We start from the raw sequence: 25,008 nt of genomic DNA on the forward strand, positions 1-25,008 counted from the left end.
CTGCCCGTGTTCTCGCTGCTGTCTCTCAGCATGCTCTCGTAGCCGCTGCTCGCCCCGCTGTGGTAGAACAGCGCCGTCTTGCCCATGGCCGGGGGCAGCTCTCCGCTCAGCACGCTGCTGTGTGGTTGGACACGGGAGAGAACATCAGAATACTGCTGTGTGGTTGGACACTAGGAGAGAACTTCAGCACGCTGCTGTGTGGTTGGACACCAGGAGAGAACGTTAGAACACTGCTGTGTGGTTGGACACTAGGAGAGAACTTCAGCACGCTGCTGTGTGGTTGGACACCAGGAGAGAACGTTAGAACACTGCTGTGTGGTTGGACACTAGGAGAGAACTTCAGCACGCTGCTGTGTGGTTGGACACGGGAGAGAACGTTAGAACGCTGCTGTGTGGTTGGACACGGGAGAGAACGTCAGATAATAGAACGCTTCCATGCGGAAACATCACGTTTTTTGTACTTTTTGCTGTTTTATATGCATCTCTATGGAGTTAACATTACTCTAATAGACCCCCAGGTGTTTTGTATGTGTCTATGGAGTTAACATTACTCTAATAGACCCCCAGGTGTTTTGTATGTGTCTATGGAGTTAACATTACTCTAATAGACCCCCAGGTGTTGTGTATGTGTCTATGGAGTTAACATTACTCTAATAGATAGACCCCCAGCTGTTGTGTATGTGTCTATGGAGTTAACATTACTCTAATAGACCCCCAGGTGTTTTGTATGTGTCTATGGAGTTAACATTACTCTAATAGACCCCCAGGTGTTGTGTATGTGTCTATGGAGTTAACATTACTCTAATAGACCCCCAGGTGTTTTGTATGTGTCTATGGAGTTAACATTACTCTAATAGACCCCCAGGTGTTGTGTATGTGTCTATGGAGTTAACATTACTCTAATAGACCCCCAGGTGTTTTGTATGTGTCTATGGAGTTAACATTACTCTAATAGACCCCCAGGTGTTTTGTATGTGTCTATGGAGTTAACATTACTCTAATAGACCCCCAGGTGTTTTGTATGTGTCTATGGAGTTAACATTACTCTAATAGACCCCCAGGTGTTGTGTATGTGTCTATGGAGTTAACATTACTCTAATAGACCCCCAGGTGTTGTGTATGTGTCTATGGAGTTAACATTACTCTAATAGATAGACCCCCAGCTGTTGTGTATGTGTCTATGGAGTTAACATTACTCTAATAGACCCCCAGGTGTTTTGTATGTGTCTATGGAGTTAACATTACTCTAATAGACCCCCAGGTGTTGTGTATGTGTCTATGGAGTTAACATTACTCTAATAGACCCCCAGGTGTTTTGTATGTGTCTATGGAGTTAACATTACTCTAATAGACCCCCAGGTGTTGTGTATGTGTCTATGGAGTTAACATTACTCTAATAGACCCCCAGGTGTGTTGTATGTGTCTATGGAGTTAACATTACTCTAATAGACCCCCAGGTGTTTTGTATGTGTCTATGGAGTTAACATTACTCTAATAGACCCCCAGGTGTTTTGTATGTGTCTATGGAGTTAACATTACTCTAATAGACCCCCAGGTGTTTTGTATGTGTCTATGGAGTTAACATTACTCTAATAGACCCCCAGGTGTTTTGTATGTGTCTATGGAGTTAGCATTACTCTAATAGACCCCCAGGTGTTGTGTATGTGTCTATGGAGTTAACATTACTCTAATAGACCCCAGGTGTTTTGTATGTGTCTATGGAGTTAACATTACTCTAATAGACCCCCAGGTGTTGTGTATGTGTCTATGGAGTTAACATTACTCTAATAGACCCCCAGGTGTTTTGTATGTGTCTATGGAGTTAACATTACTCTAATAGACCCCCAGGAGTTTTGTATGTGTCTATGGAGTTAACATTACTCTAATAGACCCCCAGGTGTTTTGTATGTGTCTATGGAGTTAAGTGTAAGTTATAAACGAAAGTTCAACTGAGAGGTGGAACGAACAGCCACCACCCAACTCAGTTCCCCTATTCGACCCTCTGCCCTGCTCCAACCAGATCAGTGCATCTCACGTCTGGGCCCCTTAAAAGGGGCCTCCTACTTCCTTGTCTCACTTATGCCTTCCGTTCAGGTCACACACAGACACGAGAGCTCATCTCAGCTCACCATCCGTCGTTTCTTTCCAACCAACTTCGTAGTTCAACATGAAGACAACATCTTGCTTCCACGACCAGGCGCCCTCACCGCCCTGGTCCCGCAGCTTTCATCCTAGGACACACCGACGGGTGCCTCGCCAGCGTCCCAGGCCCTGCATGCCTCCATCAGATACAGTATTACACTACTTGCTCGCACTGCTATTTATTCACTTGAATGGTCCAACTCACAACGCAAACGTAACTGCTAACAGCCTAACTTCGATTCCGTTCCGATGCTGCCTCATCCGCGGACGCAATACCGTCCTATTTCCCCATCGCTAAACACTTTGCTCCATTTAATTCATGCCATGGTAATCTGCTAGTGTTTCAGATTCATGCTTCAATCATTCCGCTAGTGGGGGCGCTTCGTTCTACCAAACATTCCGCTTCATTAGCTTAGGTTGCAACCACATGCTTTTCAAACATTTCCAGCAGCTCATACTGCTTTCACTAGCCATATGCCGCAGCTACCTGCTACCAAACATTATCCAACAGCTACCATTAGCCCTCTCGTCTACCGCTCGTCGCTACCGTACGCTTCTAGCGCAGCGACTCCCAAACTATATCGGGGAACTGACCTGAACCTCGCCCATCCTCCGCTAGTTTCGTCGCCAGACGATACGGCTGGATACGCCGCTTCCAGTCTTACCCTTCTTTGGACGGTAGAATGCAAACTGTCCGGGGTATTAAACTTAGCCATTTTCCGAAGCGATGCGTCCGCCAAGTGCTTCGGTCACTTGTAACAGTTTCTAGAAGTCCCATTGTCCACGCATGTGTATAATCCAAGTAGCAGTTCACTAAACTTTAGGCACGTCAACATCACAGCAGGCAGCAGCATGCACCGGTTGTCCATCACAACACACGTTGGTCACATTCAAAACATCAACACTAGACGATGTGCTTTACGGCAGCATCGTAGCCATAGCAACACAGTTCTCTTAAAGGTGCAGCTACACATATTGCATATATGACAAACCCTGATTGACGTTAGACCCTCACGTTGTGAGCTCGTAGCTCTGCCATTTCGACGTCTGTAGTGGCCAAGAAAGAACGCTCCAAGTACAGTAACTGGTGTCTGAGGGTCTAAGCGTGCTCGTAGCCTCACTACACCTCAGAACATTGCTTCGCAGCTCGTCTGATTATTTCAGCATAGGTTCTCCATCATGTCTGGTTAGCTTTAGTTAGTTAAGAACTGGTGCTTCCGCTGGCGAAGGACTTTACTCAACTCCTTCTACGTCTTTAGGCCTCACTCTCCAATCACTAGCCAGTTCCGCAGCTTATTATTATAAGGTCAGTCGTTGACAATCGGAAATGAAGGGAAAATGCATGCCATATTGTCCCTCATTACGCCATATCGTCTCCTCATCAGTAATGGCATTTAATGTTCATGTCGGCACCGTTCGTTTCACATCACCATTTCATCACCTAGTCAACATGAGTTAGCTTTCCATACATCAGCGCCCCTCACTTCACACGGGTGTGATTATCCACATTGCGTTTGCGCAGGAATCGGCTCAAGTGCGTGGAGCGGCTTCCCGCTGTCTCCATAATCGCACATTTAGGACTTCGTCATGCTTACACTTTCAACTGCGAAATTCGATTTGCCTAATTCATGTGTCCGTCAGACTCCAGCTTCAGTTAATGCTACACATTCAGTCATTTCACAATGGTCACGACATGACTAAACCGCAGCATGAAACACGATCCTTCATCCTCCTCAACCGCTCCTCCGCTTTCAACACGATGGTCACGTTAACTCCAAACGCAACGCTACCACTGCTTCAGTCAACACTACTCCGTCCATACGCGCTAACAACACGACCTCGATGACCATACTCACCCCGTCAACTTCATTGCTTCTCCTGCTCCAGTGTCAATTAAGTCTTAATAATTCTACTCACACTTCAACTGCTATGACGGTCCGACCACACTAATTCCATGCTTTGTGCTCCTCCATGTCCAGCTACCTGCTTGGCGATCATCTGGGATACGAGTACCGTTCACGCATGCCGGGAAGGTCAGGTTCTCAGCCAGGCCTCATTCGTCTACCGGTCTTCTTCAACATGGACCCCACCGAGCTAAACTCCTCGTCAGCCATCCACCGCAATATCTAATCCCATCGGCAGCCACGCACTGCAACAGCTAAACTCATCGGCAGCCACGCACTGCATCAGCTAAACTCATCGGCAGCCACGCACTGCATCAGCTAAACTCATCGGCAGCCACGCACTGCATCAGCTAAACTCATCGGCAGCCACGCACTGCATCAGCTAAACTCATCGGCGGCCACGCACCGCATCAGCTAAACTCATCGGCAGCCACGCACTGCATCAGCTAAACTCATCGGCAGCCATGCACTGCATCAGCTAAACTCGGCAGCCTCGCACCGTAACGTCCTAACTGCACCGTAATTCCTAAACACATAGGCAGCCACGCACCGTAACGTCCTAACTGAACTGTAATTCCTAAACACATAGGCAGCCACGCACCGTAACGTCCTAACTGCACTGTAATTCCTAAACACATAGGCAGCCTCGCACCGTAACGTCCTAACTGCACTGTAATTCCTAAACACATAGGCAGCCACGCACCGTAACGTCCTAACTGAACTGTAATTCCTAAACACATAGGCAGCCTCGCACCGTAACGTCCTAACTGCACTGTAATTCCTAAACACATAGGCAGCCACGCACCGTAACGTCCTAACTGCACTGTAATTCCTAAACACATAGGCAGCCACGCACCGTAACGTCCTAACTGCACCGTAATTCCTAAACACATAGGCAGCCATGCACCGTAACGTCCTAACTGCACTGTAATTTCTAAACACATAGGCAGCCATCCACACAACGTCTAATCGTAATCTGCCATCACAACTGGTATTTCAATCTACGACATCAGGTACTCATTTCCCTAGTAAGAACCAGCTCGACGTTGATGTCTCTTCACCAAGCAGCCACAGGTGTCCCGCTCCCAGATCAGCGGCATTCAGTTTTCACTCAAATCACTCGCTCATAAGCCATAACCTATTCGCAGTTCCGTTGCTCAGAGAGCTCAGGCTATCGTTACAACGCTCCAAAAACGCAGCAAGCTCCCACTTCAGGTTTTGGGGGGGAATTTTCCAAGCGGAATAGTTTCCCGCCAGTCGGTCTAATATTATTAATAATAATATTGATTTCAATGTCCGCTGCGTTAGTCATAACCCAAGAAACCTAACGTCGTTAAACCATTCCCCTCGGTCTGCCCCGTATTCGTCAAACAAACCTGATCCCCAGGTCTCGCAGGGTCCATCTGCAGAGCAGACTGATCTCCTTCGACCTCAATTAATTCCGTCCCCACGTTCCATGCTCATCTCTCTATTCGTAAAACGCATCTCCAGTCTCCATTACTAAATGGCTCAACCTAATCTCACGGTCCCCCGTCAACCGCTGTGCTTCACAGTACTCGCTACAATGACTGGTGGTCGCCATAGGTGGCCGGGTTCCTGCTCATTCATTTAACATATCCCCGCTCACACCTCGTTAAGAGTTTCTCGCAAAGTCCAGTCTTTCTCTCACCCCAGCGTTCTCCAGGCTCGCAGAATTCATCCCCCCGGATCTTTCATACCTCCACTGTAAAGATGCCTCCATGTTAAGATTCCGCAATGGATCTTCATCAAGGTGCTATATCTACTAACTTCGCATCGACCCGTCGCTACAGTCGCATCTACCCGCTGACCTCAGCGGCTTCACATCCACGTCACTCCATCGTCCCGTCTCACCATCACTCGGAAACCTCCGTCGAGAGGTCTCACTCTCCAGCAGGCAACGTGCTCACGTCTAACATTCATGCTTCCTTCCACCACCTCATCCTCGCAGGATGCCCCAAGAAATGAGTATCCTCTCTCTCTCACCTAATAGATTCTCCCGGTAAACACAATCCGCCAGCCATTTGCCAAATTCTCAAATACCACGTAATTATCATTCTCAGCACGTTCCACGCACCTCATTCACGCCACCATATCGAAATCCTCTATCGTGAGGACGCCGGCGAATATTCATCTCATCTTGCCACAATCAGCCACCATTCCGAAATCCTCCGTCGGGAGGATGCCTCGTGAAATAATCAAATCCTCTATCGTGAGGATGCCTCTATCGTGAGGACGCCTGCCCCGCGAAATAATCAACCCATTCACGTTTCATTCATGCCATGCTAATCAACTTTACTCTCATTCCAATAGACTCTGCCGGCAAACGATGTCCGGCTAGCCATCCAGAGGCTCGCTAACCATCGGGCTTATTCGCCTACCAACCATGCCTACTAATCGTTCTCCCACGAGCCCCTTCCGCGAGGGCTCCCATACTGGCAGCGTCAGCTTCATCCCCTCCAAGCCAACTCCCGCGAGTCATCTAGCGTGAGGCTCCTATGAGCGGGGCCTTCCTCACTCTCCCATGGATCCCTTCTCGCCGAAGGCACCGTCTCGTCGAGGGAATCTCACCAACGTCGTTTGTATAGTTCCTTCCAGGTAAAACATTCATTTTACTCCTTCCTTTGGGGCGGGTCCGGAGCCCCTGCCTTCCATCAGGCAGGATCCGATTCGAGGCTCCCGATCAGAGCCTCTGCTGGGGCCCCCGCCAAAGCTCCTAACGTCATGCCAATACGAATGCATTCATTCTTGACTTTATCATGTTCCATTCATTCATTCTCAATGTAATCCCCTTCTCGTAATAAAAGCCAGTGCATTCATTCAGTCCTGTGTAGTGAAATCTCTTACAGTTGAACATTACTCTAATAGACCCCCAGGTGTTTTGTATGTGTCTATGGAGTTAACATTACTCTAATAGACCCCCAGGAGTTTTGTATGTGTCTATGGAGTTAGCATTACTCTAATAGACCCCCAGGTGTTTTGTATGTGTCTATGGAGTTAACATTACTCTAATAGACCCCCAGGTGTTGTGTATGTGGCTATGGAGTTAACATTACTCTAATAGACCCCCAGGTGTTTTGTATGCATCTCTATGGAGTTAACATTACTCTAATAGACCCCCAGGCATTTTGTATGTGTCTATGGAGTTAACATTATCTAATAGACCCCCAGGTGTTTTGTACGTGTCTATGGAGTTAACATTACTCTAATAGATAGACCCCCAGCTGTTGTGTATGTGTCTATGGAGTTAACATTACTTGAATAGACCCCCAGGTGTTTTGTATGTGTCTATGGAGTTAACATTACTCTAATAGACCCCCAGGTGTTTTGTATGCATCTCTATGGAGTTAACATTACTCTAATAGACCCCCAGGTGTTTTGTATGTGTCTATGGAGTTAACATTACTCTAATAGACCCCCAGGTGTTTTGTATGTGTCAATGGAGTTAACATTATCTAATAGACCCCCAGGTGTTGTGTATGTGTCTATGGCGTTAACATTACTCTAATAGACCCCCAGGTGTTTTGTATGTGTCTATGGAGTTAACATTACTCTAATAGACCCCCAGGTGTTTTGTATGTGTCTATGGAGTTAACATTACTCTAATAGACCCCCAGGTGTTTTGTATGTGTCTATGGAGTTAACATTACTCTAATAGACCCCCAGGTGTTGTGTATGTGTCTATGGAGTTAACATTACTCTAATAGACCCCCAGGTGTTGTGTATGCATCTCTATGGAGTTAACATTACTCTAATAGACCCCCAGGTGTTGTGTATGTGTCTATGGAGTTAACATTACTCGAATAGACCCCTAGGTGTTGTGTATGCATCTCTATGGAGTTAAGATTACTCTAATAGACCCCCAGGGGTTTTGTATGTGTCTATGGAGTTAACATTACTCTAATAGACCCCCAGGTGTTTTGTATGCATCTCTATGGAGTTAACATTACTCTAATAGACCCCCAGGTGTTTTGTATACTCTCTATGGAGTTAACATTACTCTAATAGACCCCCAGGTGTTGTGTATGTGTCTATGGAGTTAACATTACTCTAATAGACCCCCAGGTGTTTTGTATACTCTCTATGGAGTTAACATTACTCTAATAGACCCCCAGGTGTTGTGTATGTCTCTATGGAGTTAACATTACTCTAATAGACCCCCAGGTGTTTTGTATGTGTCTATGGAGTTAACATTACTCTAATAGACCCCCAGGTGTTTTGTATGTGTCTATGGAGTTAACATTACTCTAATAGACCCCCAGGTGTTGTGTATGTGTCTATGGAGTTAACATTACTCTAATAGACCCCCAGGTGTTGTGTATGTGTCTATGGAGTTAACATTACTCTAATAGACCCCCAGGTGTTTTGTATGTGTCTATGGAGTTAACATTACTCTAATAGACCCCCAGGTGTTGTGTATGTGTCTATGGAGTTAACATTACTCTAATAGATAGACCCCCAGCTGTTGTGTATGTGTCTATGGAGTTAACATTACTCTAATAGACCCCCAGGTGTTTTGTATGTGTCTATGGAGTTAACATTACTCTAATAGACCCCCAGGTGTTGTGTATGTGTCTATGGAGTTAACATTACTCTAATAGACCCCCAGGTGTTTTGTATGTGTCTATGGAGTTAACATTACTCTAATAGACCCCCAGGTGTTGTGTATGTGTCTATGGAGTTAACATTACTCTAATAGACCCCCAGGTGTTTTGTATGTGTCTATGGAGTTAACATTACTCTAATAGACCCCCAGGTGTTTTGTATGTGTCTATGGAGTTAACATTACTCTAATAGACCCCCAGGTGTTTTGTATGTGTCTATGGAGTTAACATTACTCTAATAGACCCCCAGGTGTTTTGTATGTGTCTATGGAGTTAACATTACTCTAATAGACCCCCAGGTGTTTTGTATGTGTCTATGGAGTTAGCATTACTCTAATAGACCCCCAGGTGTTGTGTATGTGTCTATGGAGTTAACATTACTCTAATAGACCCCAGGTGTTTTGTATGTGTCTATGGAGTTAACATTACTCTAATAGACCCCCAGGTGTTGTGTATGTGTCTATGGAGTTAACATTACTCTAATAGACCCCCAGGTGTTTTGTATGTGTCTATGGAGTTAACATTACTCTAATAGACCCCCAGGAGTTTTGTATGTGTCTATGGAGTTAACATTACTCTAATAGACCCCCAGGTGTTTTGTATGTGTCTATGGAGTTAACATTACTCTAATAGACCCCCAGGTGTTTTGTATGTGTCTATGGAGTTAACATTACTCTAATAGACCCCCAGGAGTTTTGTATGTGTCTATGGAGTTAACATTACTCTAATAGACCCCCAGGTGTTTTGTATGTGTCTATGGAGTTAACATTACTCTAATAGACCCCCAGGTGTTGTGTATGTGGCTATGGAGTTAACATTACTCTAATAGACCCCCAGGTGTTTTGTATGCATCTCTATGGAGTTAACATTACTCTAATAGACCCCCAGGCGTTTTGTATGTGTCTATGGAGTTAACATTATCTAATAGACCCCCAGGTGTTTTGTACGTGTCTATGGAGTTAACATTACTCTAATAGATAGACCCCCAGCTGTTGTGTATGTGTCTATGGAGTTAACATTACTTGAATAGACCCCCAGGTGTTTTGTATGTGTCTATGGAGTTAACATTACTCTAATAGACCCCCAGGTGTTTTGTATGCATCTCTATGGAGTTAACATTACTCTAATAGACCCCCAGGTGTTTTGTATGTGTCTATGGAGTTAACATTACTCTAATAGACCCCCAGGTGTTTTGTATGTGTCAATGGAGTTAACATTATCTAATAGACCCCCAGGTGTTGTGTATGTGTCTATGGAGTTAACATTACTCTAATAGACCCCCAGGTGTTTTGTATGTGTCTATGGAGTTAACATTACTCTAATAGACCCCCAGGTGTTTTGTATGTGTCTATGGAGTTAACATTACTCTAATAGACCCCCAGGTGTTTTGTATGTGTCTATGGAGTTAACATTACTCTAATAGACCCCCAGGTGTTGTGTATGTGTCTATGGAGTTAACATTACTCTAATAGACCCCCAGGTGTTGTGTATGTGTCTATGGAGTTAACATTACTCTAATAGACCCCCAGGTGTTGTGTATGCATCTCTATGGAGTTAACATTACTCTAATAGACCCCCAGGTGTTGTGTATGTGTCTATGGAGTTAACATTACTCGAATAGACCCCTAGGTGCTGTGTATGCATCTCTATGGAGTTAAGATTACTCTAATAGACCCCCAGGGGTTTTGTATGTGTCTATGGAGTTAACATTACTCTAATAGACCCCCAGGTGTTTTGTATGCATCTCTATGGAGTTAACATTACTCTAATAGACCCCCAGGTGTTTTGTATACTCTCTATGGAGTTAACATTACTCTAATAGACCCCCAGGTGTTGTGTATGTGTCTATGGAGTTAACATTACTCTAATAGACCCCCAGGTGTTTTGTATACTCTCTATGGAGTTAACATTACTCTAATAGACCCCCAGGTTTTGTGTATGTCTCTATGGAGTTAACATTACTCTAATAGACCCCCAGGTGTGGTTATAATATTCAAATGTGTGGCCAAATTTGACTGAGGGACTGCCATTGGAGGGGGGGGTCCCTGGAACAACATATTTTCAGATGGGGGTCGGCGACCAATTACATATCATTTTTGGGGTCCTTGACATGATGTAGTTTGAGAACCACTGATATAGAAACAGGTATGATATGTTTTTGTCAGAGGCCTAAATGGGATAAATCATAGTACCTGATGATCATGTTTTTTTTTTTTTTTTTTTATTACCCTGAAATATAGGGCGACATCGAATAGAATTCATTATTATTCATGAATGAATGTGTGGGGCTGACAGACGTTGGTTTTCAAAGTATCCTTTTTTTATAATTCTTTTTTTTTACCGTACCTGTTGTCACTCGCATGTCCACTGCTGCAGCGCTGAGGTATTCTGGGTGCCGTGATCTTACTGTAGGGAGACGGCAGGCTGGGGACCTCCGAAGGTTTCTCCTCTCCAGCTGCACCTCCTCCTCCTCCTCCTCCTCCGCTAGGAGCACTAAACAAGGAGCAAACCATACAGCTCAATGCCTAGAAAACAAAGGTGATGGCAGTCAACACCGAGGACAAAACCATTGCCACTGCAGACGGGACGGTGCTCGAGCGAGTCGAGGACTTCAAGTACCGCCTCGGGGCCTGGACTGCCTCAACTGAACAGGATCTGAAGGTTCGGCGAGCACTTGCCTGGAAAGCCTTGCACGGGATGAGGAGAGTGTGGAAATCAGATATGGGAGAAGACCTTAAAGAGGCGGTGGTTCATAGCTACTGTGGAGTCAGTGCTGCTGCTGTATGGGGCCGAGACATGGACCCTCACAGTGGAGTCAGTGCTGCTGTATGGGGCCGAGACATGGACCCTCACAGTGGAGTCAGTGCTGCTGTATGGGGCCGAGACATGGACCCTCACAGTGGAGTCAGTACTGCTGTATGGGGCCGAGACATGGACCCTCACAGTGGAGTCAGTACTGCTGTATGGGGCCGAGACATGGACCCTCACAGTGGAGTCAGTACTGCTGTATGGGGCCGAGACACTCTCTATGCACACAGAATCTCTGCCTACTTCCGGGCCAGTTCTTCCAGTACTTCCATCATCAGTGTTACAGATGATACTAATTAAGGCTCTGTTCCAGTCACTCTGCAATGCTTCTCAAACTTTTTAAATTTCTGGCGCCCGCTGGCCAAGCGGTTCAGGCGCATGCCACATATACTGTAGGCTTTGGACCTGACTGACAGCATGTTGCGTGTTCGAGTCCCGTTCACGACGACCTTTGCTGCGTGTCTCTCCAATTATCTCTCTCCCGCTTTCCTGTCTAATGAAAGCAGGGAATCATAGCTTCAAATTGACATAGTGGATGTTCAGTTTGACCCACCAGTTTTGGAGATATGGCTTATAGAGTAATGTCTTGCAGAAAACAGCGAGTTGAGAAAACAGACTTGAAAGGTTCACTTCTGTGGTCTCTAACATTACACCTAGCTACATGTTTAAGCATTTATTTCATATTTACATGTCTTCTGTGGTCTCTAACATTACACCTAGCTACATGTTTAAGCATTTATTTCATATTTACATGTCTTCTGTGGTCTCTAACATTACACCTAGCTACATGTTTAAAGGCGTAGTGAAACGGAAATGGTGGACATTTTATTTTGAAGTTTCAGACGGTCTCAAGTTGAAACACCGCTATGAAGTTTCTGAACCAATCAGAGCGTCGCATCCCTTCAGGGGATGGGACGTAGCTAGGGACGGGTAGCTATGCTACGCAGGACAGCGTGTGGATGTTTGTTTACAAATCAGATAGTCAGCCAGCTTTACCAGTTTACACTTAATGTGGCTTATTTCTACCCTATAATGTTTTCAGATACATTTTTAGCGTGATGATTAAGTTGAAACCGAGTAATACACTCTCTGGATGTTATCTTGAATGGGAATAAAAACGGAAGATGTCTGTAATCAGTAGCAGCTGTGCAGCCTGTGCTGGACGGATGCGGAGATATGGGGAATTAAACTGGTGAGCTTCATTTTTATTGGCTTTTATCGATGTTGGCCTCGACACATCATCACGCAGCACGTTTTCGTTTTCAGGAAGTAATAATTTATGGACTTTTGACACACAAAAATGAGAATTTTCACATTTTTTTGGCATCCATTGTTAGGTATGCCCATATGATCATTTCACTACACCTTTAAGCATTTATTTCATATTTACATGTCTTCTGTGGTCTCTAACATTACACCTAGCTACATGTTTAAGCATTTATTTCATATTTACATGTCTTCTGTGGACTCTAACATTACACCTAGCTACATGTTTAAGCATTTATTTCATATATTTATTTCAGCTCTGACACGTATTTCAGACATGCTCTAGTAGTCTGCCTGTGCTATTAACTCATTTTGAAAAAAGAAAAAAAGTTTTTCTCCTCTGGTGAAAAGCTGGAATTTGCGCGATGGCAGACTCTCAGTCAAATCTGGTCACATATAGCAGCACCCTGACCAGAATGGAACAGAGCCTTTAGGTGACACCTGTGAAGGAACTAGGAAAGGGGCCCAAGTTCTATCCAAAATGGCATCCGAGCCCATTGCTCAGAAGGACATCCGAGCCCATTGCTCAGAAGGACATCCGAGCCCATTGCTCAGAAGGACAAAAGGGCCTTGCAAACGGGAAAGCGATAAAACGTGCCTATAGTTCATTTTCAATGAGACCTGCGTTTTTGTTCGGAGAAGTCGCGGTGCGACAACGCAAGCGTATTTACGTGAGCGCGGTCCCATGAATTTGTTGCACGCGCTGGTCGTTCCGTGCACACTCCCCCCCCCGAGACTCACCAGACCTGGATTCTGTTTAGCTTTTTTTTTTTTATACGCTTGCGTTGTTTCGCCCCTCTTGAACAGACCTGGAGGAGACCTGTGTTGATCCAGGCCCTCTTCAACAGACCTGGAGGAGACCTGTGTTGATCCAGGCCCTCTTCAACAGACCTGGAGGAGACCTGTGTTGATCCAGGCCCTCTTCCTTCAACAGACCTGGAGGAGACCTGTGTTGATCCAGGCCCTCTTCAACAGACCTGGAGGAGACCTGTGTTGATCCAGGCCCTCTTCAACAGACCTGGAGGAGACCTGTGTTGATCCAGGCCCTCTTCAACAGACCTGGAGGAGACCTGTGTTGATCCAGGCCCTCTTCAACAGACCTGGAGGAGACCTGTGTTGATCCAGGCCCTCTTCAACAGACCTGGAGGAGACCTGTGTTGATCCAGGCCCTCTTCAACAGACCTGGAGGAGACCTGTGTTGATCCAGGCCCTCTTCAACAGACCTGGAGGAGACCTGTGTTGATCCAGACCCTCTTCAACAGACCTGGAGGAGACCTGTGTTGATCCAGGCCCTCTTCAACAGACCTGGAGGAGACCTGTGTTGATCCAGGCCCTCTTCAACAGACCTGGAGGAGACCTGTGTTGATCCAGGCCCTCTTCAACAGACCTGGAGGAGACCTGTGTTGATCCAGGCCCTCTTCAACAGACCTGGAGGAGACCTGTGTTGATCCAGGCCCTCTTCAACAGACCTGGAGGAGACCTGTGTTGATCCAGGCCCTCTTCAACAGACCTGGAGGAGAGCTTTGTTGATCCAGGCCCTCTTCAACAGACCTGGAGGAGACCTGTGTTGATCCAGGCCCTCTTCAACAGACCTGGAGGAGACCTGTGTTGATCCAGGCCCTCTTCAACCGACCTGGAGGAGACCTGTGTTGATCCAGGCCCTCTTCAACCGACCTGGAGGAGACCTGTGTTGATCCAGGCCCTCTTCAACAGACCTGGAGGAGACCTGTGTTGATCCAGGCCCTCTTCAACAGACCTGGAGGAGACCTGTGTTGATCCAGGCCCTCTTCAACAGACCTGGAGGAGACCTGTGTTGATCCAGGCCCTCTTCAACAGACCTGGAGGAGACCTGTGTTGATCCAGGCCCTCTTCAACAGACCTGGAGGAGACCTGTGTTGATCCAGACCCTCTTCAACAGACCTGGAGGAGACCTGTGTTGATCCAGGCCCTCTTCAACCGACCTGGAGGAGACCTGTGTTGATCCAGGCCCTCTTCAACAGACCTGGAGGAGACCCGTGTTGATCCAGGCCCTCTTCAACCGACCTGGAGGAGACCTGTGTTGATCCAGACCCTCTTCAACAGACCTGGAGGAGACCTGTGTTGATCCAGGCCCTCTTCAACCGACCTGGAGGAGACCTGTGTTGATCCAGGCCCTCTTCAACCGACCTGGAGGAGACCTGTGTTGATCCAGGCCCTCTTCAACAGACCTGGAGGAGACCTGTGTTGATCCAGGCCCTCTTCAACAGACCTGGAGGAGACCTGTGTTGATCCAGGCAACAACGCCTGCGTTCCTCGCTTCACGTTTGCAAGGCCCTAAAGGCATCAAGCCAGTTGAGAATGATGTCATGTCATTACCTCGCCCCTTCAGCTCCTCCCTCCTCCCCAGGATCAGAGCCTCCTCCTGCCGCGTGGCCTCTGGAGCGAGCCCCCGCGCTGGCCTGGAGCAGCTCGGAGATCCGGCCGTTCACGGCCCTCAGAGGCAGCTTGGCGGCCAGGGTTCCCCCCCGGCTGCGACTCAGAGACTGGGTCGACCAGGAGCCAGAAGAGGCTCCCTGCTGCTGGACCGGACCCCCCTGGACTGGACCCCCCTGGACTGGACCCTGGACTGGACCCTGGACTGGACCCTGGACTGGACCCTGGACTGGACCCGGAGTCTGCAAAGCAAGATATAATGTGATAAATAAAGGGAGGGAGGGAGGGTGTATTCATATCGGCAGCATGACGTCTTACGTCGTCATTTAGGGCCTTAAACAAACGTTAAAGTCCATAGACTTGGCTGGCAAATGATTTACTAAGTGCTCTATAACAAACATTGTATAAGATCCTCAAAGTCCATAGACTTGGCTGTCATAAGTGCTCTAAAGAAAATCACACTCGTGTGAAGTCTGGGGGTTGGTTACATTTACATCATATTTGGCGGACATTTCACCTAATTTCTCCTTTCATTGTCAATGGAAATTATTGAGACGTGTGTGTGTGGCGACTAAAGCTGAATATAGGAGGGGCTAGCGCCCCTCAAATATGTGGGTTGTGGCAACGCTGGTGACTCTTCAGAACATGCACAATCTATGTAAAGCGCCTTGGATAAAGGTGCTATATAAATGCACCATTTACCATTTACCATTTAGAACATCTACCCGAATGAGGCTCCGAGGATTCACCTAGGAGGCTTCACCTAGGAGGCTTCACCTAGGAGGCTTCTATTTCCCCAGCAGCCACGCCACCATCTGAGGCTCCGAGGAACCTGAGCAAACCTGTTGCCTGTAACTCCTATTCCTTGTCCCAGATGGCATTTTTGGTCAAAACAGAGTTTCTTTGACGGCACAGAGCTGACAATCTAGAGCTCTCCGGAGCTCCGGCCTGGATTCACATTGTAAACAAGGCCCACCCAGCTGTGTGAAAACTCCTAACGTAGGACTACCGGTTGTGGACCGGAAATGGCGGCTTTTCAAAATAAGAGCTCAAATTAAAAAAATGCTGGTGTGAATTAGATCCTAATTTTTCAATAAATGATAGCGGTCTAAGTGTTAAAGGTGAGTGTTTAGGTTGTTATGAGAGAAAGTTAAAGGTGAGTGTTTTAGGTTGTTATGAGAGAAAGTTAAAGGTGAGTGTTTTAGGTTGTTATGAGAGAAAGTTAAAGGTGAGTGTTTTAGGTTGTTATGAGAGAAAGTTAAAGGTGAGTGTTTAGGTTGTTATGAGAGAAAGTTAAAGGTGAATGTTTTAGGTTGTTATGAGAGAAAGTTAAAGGTGAGTGTTTTAGGTGGTTATGAGAGAAAGTTAAAGGTGAGTGTTTTAGGTGGTTATGAGAGAAAGTTAAAGGTGAGTGTTTAGGTTGTTATGAGAGAAAGTTAAAGGTGAGTGTTTTAGGTTGTTATGAGAGAAAGTTAAAGGTGAGTGTTTTAGGTTGTTATGAGAGAAAGTTAAAGGTGAGTGTTTTAGGTTGTTATGAGAGAAAGTTAAAGATGAGTGTTTTAGGTTGTTATGAGAGAAAGTTAAAGGTGAGTGTTTAGGTTGTTATGAGAGAAAGTTAAAGGTGAGTGTTTTAGGTTGTTATGAGAGAAAGTTAAAGGTGAGTGTTTAGGTTGTTATGAGAGAAAGTTAAAGGTGAGTGTTTAGGTTGTTATGAGAGAAAGTTAAAGGTGAGTGTTTTAGGTTGTTATGAGAGAAAGTTAAAGGTGAGTGTTTAGGTTGTTATGAGAGAAAGTTAAAGGTGAATGTTTTAGGTTGTTATGAGAGAAAGTTAAAGGTGAGTGTTTTAGGTGGTTATGAGAGAAAGTTAAAGGTGAGTGTTTTAGGTGGTTATGAGAGAAAGTTAAAGGTGAGTGTTTAGGTTGTTATGAGAGAAAGTTAAAGGTGAGTGTTTTAGGTTGTTATGAGAGAAAGTTAAAGGTGAGTGTTTTAGGTTGTTATGAGAGAAAGTTAAAGGTGAGTGTTTTAGGTTGTTATGAGAGAAAGTTAAAGATGAGTGTTTTAGGTTGTTATGAGAGAAAGTTAAAGGTGAGTGTTTAGGTTGTTATGAGAGAAAGTTAAAGGTGAGGGTTTTAGGTTGTTATGAGAGAAAGTTAAAGATGAGTGTTTTAGGTTGTTATGAGAGAAAGTTAAAGGTGAGTGTTTAGGTTGTATATGAGAGAAAGTTAAAGGTGAGTGTTTAGGTTGTTATGAGAGAAAGTTAAAGGTGAGTGTTTTTGGTTGTTATGAGAGAAAGTTAAAGGTGAGTGTTTAGGTTGTTATGAGAGAAAGTTAAAGGTGAGTGTTTAGGTTGTTATGAGAGAAAGTTAAAGGTGAGTGTTTTAGGTTGTTATGAGAGAAAGTTAAAGATGGGTGTTTTAGGTTGTTATGAGAGAAAGTTAAAGGTGAGTGTTTTAGGTTGTTATGAGAGAAAGTTAAAGATGAGTGTTTTAGGTTGTTATGAGAGAAAGTTAAAGGTGAGTGTTTAGGCTGTTATGAGAGAAAGTTAAAGGTGAGTGTTTAGGTTGTTATGAGAGAAAGTTAAAGGTGAGTGTTTAGGTTGTTATGAGAGAAAGTTAAAGATGAGTGTTTTAGGTTGTTATGAGAGAAAGTTAAAGGTGAGTGTTTAGGTTGTATATGAGAGAAAGTTAAAGGTGAGTGTTTAGGTTGTTATGAGAGAAAGTTAAAGGTGAGTGTTTAGGTTGTTATGAGAGAAAGTTAAAGGTGAGTGTTTTAGGTTGTTATGAGAGAAAGTTAAAGGTGAGTGTTTTAGGTTGTTATGAGAGAAAGTTAAAGGTGAGTGTTTTAGGTTGTTATGAGAGAAAGTTAAAGGTGAGTGTTTAGGTTGTTATGAGAGAAAGTTAAAGGTGAGTGTTTTAGGTTGTTATGAGAGAAAGTTAAAGATGAGTGTTATTTTTTTTATTATTTGCTGCTTTCTTTCATTTTAGGGATTTTAGCTGCTTTTGACAGGAGGGCGGGGGCATTCGAGCATGGGACTAAATATGTATTTCTTTACAAAATTCTTTAGCGATTTCTTTTTTTATTCTTTACTATAGTCCTAGTCCCCAAGAAATTACATCTGGCCACAAAAGATCACATGATGTACTGAATGTGAAGGTAGCCTACTGGGGGGGAAGCCACACTGTGTGTCATAGGCTCAATATGTCAGTTTGACACATTCAGTAGATCCCGTGATCTTTCGTGGCCAAATGTAATGTCTTGGGGTCTAGTAGGACTATAGTAAAGAATAAAAAAATAAATCACATTTTTTTGTTTAAAGAAATACATATTTAGCCCTGTGCTCGAATGCCCCCGCCCCCCTGCAAAAAACAGCTAAAATCCCTAAAACGAAAGAAAGCAGCAAATTTTAAAAAGAATCACACCCGTGTGAACTGAGTGGTGTAAGGTATTATATAGCCTGGTCAGCTGTGGTCTGGCGTAATGTCTGACGTAATGAAATCACACCTGTGTGAACTGAGTGACCATAGCAACCATGCTCACTTTTTTGGTACGAACAAACACGTGGACACGTAAACTAACAAAGCCAGTTGTTTGAGTGGTTTACACCACTCAAAAATACCCTCATCTTTTACTTTCTCTAATAACAACCTAAAACATGAACCTTGGTTGAAAAAAACAAAAGTTGTCCTTTTTTAAGGTCTGTTGGTTCCCAAAAGCTTTACTTACACAGAATGCTCAGTGGGAACAATAGTGAATTAAATTGTGTATAACGTGCACCAAATATTCTGTGAGTGTAAACAGGGGGTGAAGGACAGGACAACCTGCACAAACCGCAATGGTGCCTGTAGAAATAGAGGGTATGCGTGTGACATCATCATCAAACCAGGAAGTTATGCAGGAACGCCTACTGAGTGGCAAAAAACTACTTTCTGGCCTTGACAGCCCAGACATCCACACAGAAAAGTCTTATCTGATTGCATTAAACAACATTAAACAATGTTAAACTCACTTTGCATGTTGCTTTGCCACTCGATTTGCCACTCGATGTGCCATTCACTTTAAGCATGCGCATACTCTCTATAGGTGTGTGACGTCGTAATAGAGGTCTGGTCAGCCCATACTCTCTATAGGTGTGTGACGTCGTAATAGAGGTCTGGTCAGCCCATACTCTCTATAGGTGTGTGACGTCGTAATAGAGGTCTGGTCAGCCCATATAGAGGTCTGGTCAGCCCATAATAGAGGTCTGGTCAGCCCATAATAGAGGTCTGGTCAGCCCATGGTCAGCCTCTGGTCAGCCCCTGGTCAGCCCATATGAGTTGTGAGAGTGACAGGCTGACAGGCTGACAGGCTGACAGGTGATGCAACATGGCGCCGCTCTATGGCGACTCGGTACTCCTCTCCATGTTTGTTTGTTGTTTTTTGTTAGTCTGTATGTCTCTGGAACCCAGCGCTGGCATGATACAGTATGGCAGAGAGGAGCTTCTGCACATTCGCGACATCATGCCCAGTTCTCTGCCTATTCTCCCCCCGGATTTTAAACAACATGAGGGGCGGCTAAACCTAGGCTGGCAGCCGAGGAAGCGAGGCAAGAGAGGGGGGGCACTCGTCCGCCTAAGGCTGCGCATACATCGCTCTGCTCTTCCGAGCATGATTCTCGCTAATGTCCGTTCCCTGGCGGACAAATCAGCCAGGGTGAAGAAAAAAGAAGAACTTGCTATGCTCATCCGTACTCAAAGGGACTACAAGGACGCCGCAGCTATATGCCTCACAGAAACATGGCTGGATGAGGAGATCCCGGATTCCTCGGTGCAACAGGCTGGCTTCACGCTACACCGAGCCGACCGCTCCAAAGTTGACTCGCGCAAACAATGCGGGGGCGGTGTTTGTTGTTATATCAACACGAGATGGTGTACTGACGTTAAAATTCTGTCACGAACCTGCACACCGGAGTTGGAGTGTCTGATGCTCATGTGTAAGCCCTTCTATCGGCCGAGAGAGTTCTCTTCTATCATCCTGTCTGTCGTGTATATCCCACCAGATGCCTCAGCTACATCTGCGACACAACAGCTGCATAATATCATCATGGAGGTGGAGAATTCCAACCCGGATGCAGTGGTGTTTTGCCTGGGTGACTTTAACCACGTCTCCCTAAAGAAGGCTCTACCGAGATACAAGCCTCAGATCCACATTCCCACGAGGGAGGATAAGACTTTGGACCAATGTTATTCTGTCATTCGAGAGGCGTATCATGCTGTGGCGCGGGCCCCTCTTGGTAAGTCGGACCACATCACAATCCTGTTGATCCCAAAGTATCGTCAGAAACTGAGGGTGGAAAAACCAACCATAAAACACATCAGGAAATGGTCTCCTCAAGCAATAGACATGTTACAGGACTGCTTTGATTCCACAGTATGGAGTGACTTCTGGTCTGACCAGGATGATATTAACACCTACACTGACACTGTTACCTCCTATATTCAATTCTGTGAGAATGTCTGTATTACAACTAAATCTGTCACTGTTTACGGCAACGATAAGCCCTGGTTCAATAATGAAGTGAGGGTGCTTTGTAGGAGGAAACATGATGCTTTTAAGCAGGGGGATTTGGTGCTATATAAAGCATTAAAATATGAATTCCAACGTGCCGTGCTTAGGGCTAAAGCTTCCTACAAAGCTAAACTTGAAAACAAACTTCAAGCTAATGACATCAGAGGTGTTTGGCAAGGGCTGCAGGCGATCACTGATTATAAAACCAAGAACCATGTTCTAGACAGTGACCCCTCTCTCCCTGGGAGGCTTAATGAGTTCTACTGTCGTTTCGATGGTGGGGCTTATCAGACCCCCTCCTTTTTGGAAGAGCAGGGGGACACACCTCCCACTGTATCAGAACATGACGTCAGAGTTCTGCTCCGCCAGCAAAACACCAGAAAGGCAGCAGGGCCTGACGGCGTGTCGCCTGCCACCCTTAAACACTGTGCCGACCAGCTGGCACCAGTCCTCACTTCCATCTTTAACCAGTCCTTGCTACACTCTATCGTGCCTGCTTGTTTTAAGTCAGCAGTGATCATCCCAGTCCCAAAGAAGAATAACAACATCACCTGTCTTAATGATTATAGGCCTGTTGCCTTAACATCGGTCATTATGAAGGTTTTTGAGCGGCTGGTGTGTAGATTAATGTCCAGCATCTCACTTGATTCCCATCAGTTTGCATATAGGGCAAATAGAAGTGTTGACGATGCAGTGTCCTTGTGTTTGCACTCTATCCTTCAACATCTGGAAACCAGGGTTGTGCCTGTATATGCTCGTATCTTATTTGTCGACTTCAGTTCTGCGTTTAACACTATCGTTCCTGTTAAGTTGATCCAAACCCTGCAGGAACTGGGTGTTAAACAATCCATTTGCAAATGGATTTATGACTTTTTAAGTGACAGAAAACAAGCTGTCAAAGTCGGCAAATTAATCTCACAATCCAAGGTTCTGAACACAGGTGCCCCCCAGGGCTGTGTTCTTTCTCCTTTTCTATATTCTGTCTACACATATTTTTGTCAATCACACACTAATTCAGTCCTGTTGTTTAAATTTGCAGATGACACCTCTGTGGTAGGCCTAATCACAAACAGTGATGAATCTGGCTATCGTAATGAGATAGATGACCTGGTGAGGTGGTGTGAGAACCGTAATCTCATACTTAACATCTCAAAAACCAAAGAGTTGGTTGTTGACTTTAGGAGGAAGAACAAAACCTTCCTCCCTCCTCTCTCCATAAATGGAGTAGAGGTTGAGACGGTCTCCTCGTTCCGGTTCCTCGGAACCACCATCCACGAATCCCTATCATGGGAACTCAACACCAGCCTCAAGGTCAGTAAATCCCACCAGCGTCTCTACTTCTTGCGGCAGCTCAGAAAGTTCAAGGTCAGTAAAACAGCTATGATACACTTCTATAGGTCAGTCATTGAGAGCGTGCTCACCTTTTCCATGCTTGTCTGGTACGGTAATACAACCGCACAGGACAGGACACGGTTGGAGAGGGTTACACGTCAGGCAGCTAGGATAATTGGTTCGAGCCTTCCATCGCTGGCATCACTCTATCCCACTAGATTGGTGAAGAGGGCTAAAAAAATCATAGCCGACTATTCCCATCCAGCCCATTACCTTATCAATCTCCTCCCATCAGGTAGGAGATATGGCAGCATTGGGAGTAGAACCTCCCGTTTTAGAGACAGCACATACCTCCAAGCAGTCAGGTACCTTAACGACACTCTTGCACTTCAAACACAAACTAGACGGTATGCACTTTAATTATAATTATGCACTTTAAAAATTGCTACATAATTTCACTAACCAGTTTCTTCTACTGTCTGTACTGTATACATGCGTCAAAGCTGCAGCTTGGTCCTGGTCTGGTTCTGTTTCTTGTGTCTCTTTTTGTTGTTGTTTTGTTTTTGTTCTTGTCTTTGTGCTGTTGTTTATTGTGTTGTCTTGTATGTGAGAGGAAGTATCATGACAATTTCCTATCAAACTTGTTTTGAAATGGCAAATAAATACTTGAACTTGAACTTGACTTTAGACCCACCACAGCGTCAGAGTGTTAGGCGGGAGCTGTAATTTCCGACCAGACAGACATAGAGAGAGAGCACAGAGAGGACCTCCACTTAGAGAGAGCACAGAGAGGACCTCCACTTAGAGAGAGCACAGAGAGGACCTCCACTTAGAGAGAGCACAGAGAGGACCTCCACTTAGAGAGAGCACAGAGAGGACCTCCACTTAGAGAGAGCACAGAGAGGACCTCCACTTAGAGAGAGCACAGAGAGGACCTCCACTTAGAGAGAGCACAGAGAGGACCTCCACTTAGAGAGAGCACAGAGAGGACCTCCACTTACTCCATCCAGACAGACATAGAGAGAGAGCACAGAGAGGACCTCCACTTACTCCATCCAGACAGACATAGAGAGAGAGCACAGAGAGGACCTCCACTTACTCCATCCAGACAGACATAGAGAGAGAGCACAGAGAGGACCTCCACTTACTCCATCCAGACAGACATAGAGAGAGAGCACAGAGAGGACCTCCACTTACTCCATCCAGACAGACATAGAGAGAGAGCACAGAGAGGACCTCCACTTACTCCATCCAGACAGACATAGAGAGAGAGCACAGAGAGGACCTCCACTTACTCCATCCATAGAGAGAGCACAGAGAGGACCTCCACTTACTCCATCCATAGAGAGAGAGCACAGAGAGGACCTCCACTTACTCCATCCATAGAGAGAGAGCACAGAGAGGACCTCCACTTACTCCATCCATAGAGAGAGCACAGAGAGGACCTCCACTTACTCCATCCATAGAGAGAGAGCACAGAGAGGACCTCCACTTACTCCATCCATAGAGAGAGCACAGAGAGGACCTCCACTTACTCCATCCATAGAGAGAGCACAGAGAGGACCTCCACTTACTCCATCCAGACAGACATAGAGAGAGAGCACAGAGAGGACCTCCACTTACTCCATCCATAGAGAGAGCACAGAGAGGACCTCCACTTACTCCATCCAGACAGACATAGAGAGAGAGCACAGAGAGGACCTCCACTTACTCCATCCATAGAGAGAGCACAGAGAGGACCTCCACTTACTCCATCCAGACAGACATAGAGAGAGAGCACAGAGAGGACCTCCACTTACTCCATCCCCGTCATAATACGTATATCAGCAGAACTGACAATGAGCCGTGCAGCGCTCCTGGACGGAGCGAGGTCACAAGGTTCTCGAGGTTCCGAGAGTCCAAACACATTCATGCGTCAGGACCTCCTCTATGAAAGCCCCAACGACCCCTACTGCCTGATGAGGAATGGACAGGTCACCTCAGACCCCTACTGCCTGTTGAGGAATGGACAGGTCACCTCAGACCCCTACTGCCTGATGAGGAATGGACAGGTCACCTCAGACCCCTACTGCCTGATGAGGAATGGACAGGTCAACGACCCCTACTGCCTGTTGAGGAATGGACAGGTCACCTCAGACCCCTACTGCCTGATGAGGAATGGACAGGTCACCTCAGACCCCTACTGCCTGATGAGGAATGGACAGGTCACCTCAGACCCCTACTGCCTGATGAGGAATGGACAGGTCACCTCAGACCCCTACTGCCTGATGAGGAATGGACAGGTCACCTCAGACCCCTACTGCCTGATGAGGAATGGACAGGTCACCTCAGACCCCTACTGCCTGTTGAGGAATGGACAGGTCACCTCAGACCCCTACTGCCTGATGAGGAATGGACAGGTCAACGACCCCTACTGCCTGATGAGGAATGGACAGGTCACCTCAGACCCCTACTGCCTGATGAGGAATGGACAGGTCAGTGGCAGTGGCAGTGGTGGCCGAACGGATAGCGGCGCGGTCTAGATACCGGAAGGTTCCCAGTTCGAACCAGCCGTCCGACACGTTAAAATTACCACCGCTGAAATGCCCTTGAACAAGGCATCAACCACTATGATGAAATGTGTTCTATGAGCAGGGCCTGGCTGGAAACAAGTTCTTGAGCTTAGCCCAGATACCCTGGGTAAATATAGATTTCATTTCATTTCATTTCATTTCATTTCACCTCAGACCCCTACTGCCTGATGAGGAATGGACAGGTCACCTCAGACCCCTACACTTTAACACTTAGACCGCTATCATTTATTGAAAAATTAGGATCTAATTCACACCAGCATTTTTTTAATTTGAGCTCTTATTTTGAACAGCCGCCATTTCCGGTCCACAACCGGTAGTCCTACGTTAGGAGTTTTCACACAGCTGGGTGGGCCTTGTTTACAATGTGAATCCAGGCCGGAGCTCCGGAGAGCTCTAGATTGTCAG

The 25,008-nt window shown here is 45.9% G+C and overlaps 1 protein-coding gene across 1 annotated transcript in view; it reads right to left on the reverse strand.

Annotated features, from left to right (window-relative positions):
- LOC306919888 (kinesin-like protein KIF26B) overlaps window positions 1–25,008 on the reverse strand; it is a gene marked incomplete at both ends in the record, with an annotated part of 74,313 nt that overhangs the window by 12,401 nt on the left and 36,904 nt on the right. Inside the window, 3 exons of the mRNA XM_079496436.1 lie at window positions 1–117; window positions 11,015–11,152; window positions 15,098–15,354. The exon at window positions 1–117 is cut by the window's left edge and continues 89 nt beyond it. Coding sequence (XP_079352562.1) covers window positions 1–117; window positions 11,015–11,152; window positions 15,098–15,354 — 512 coding nt within the window. The remainder of the gene's footprint in view (window positions 118–11,014; window positions 11,153–15,097; window positions 15,355–25,008) is intronic.

Source organism: Electrona antarctica, assembly GCF_951216825.1.
Source record: "Electrona antarctica genome assembly, chromosome: 3".
Taxonomy (NCBI): domain Eukaryota; kingdom Metazoa; phylum Chordata; class Actinopteri; order Myctophiformes; family Myctophidae; genus Electrona; species Electrona antarctica.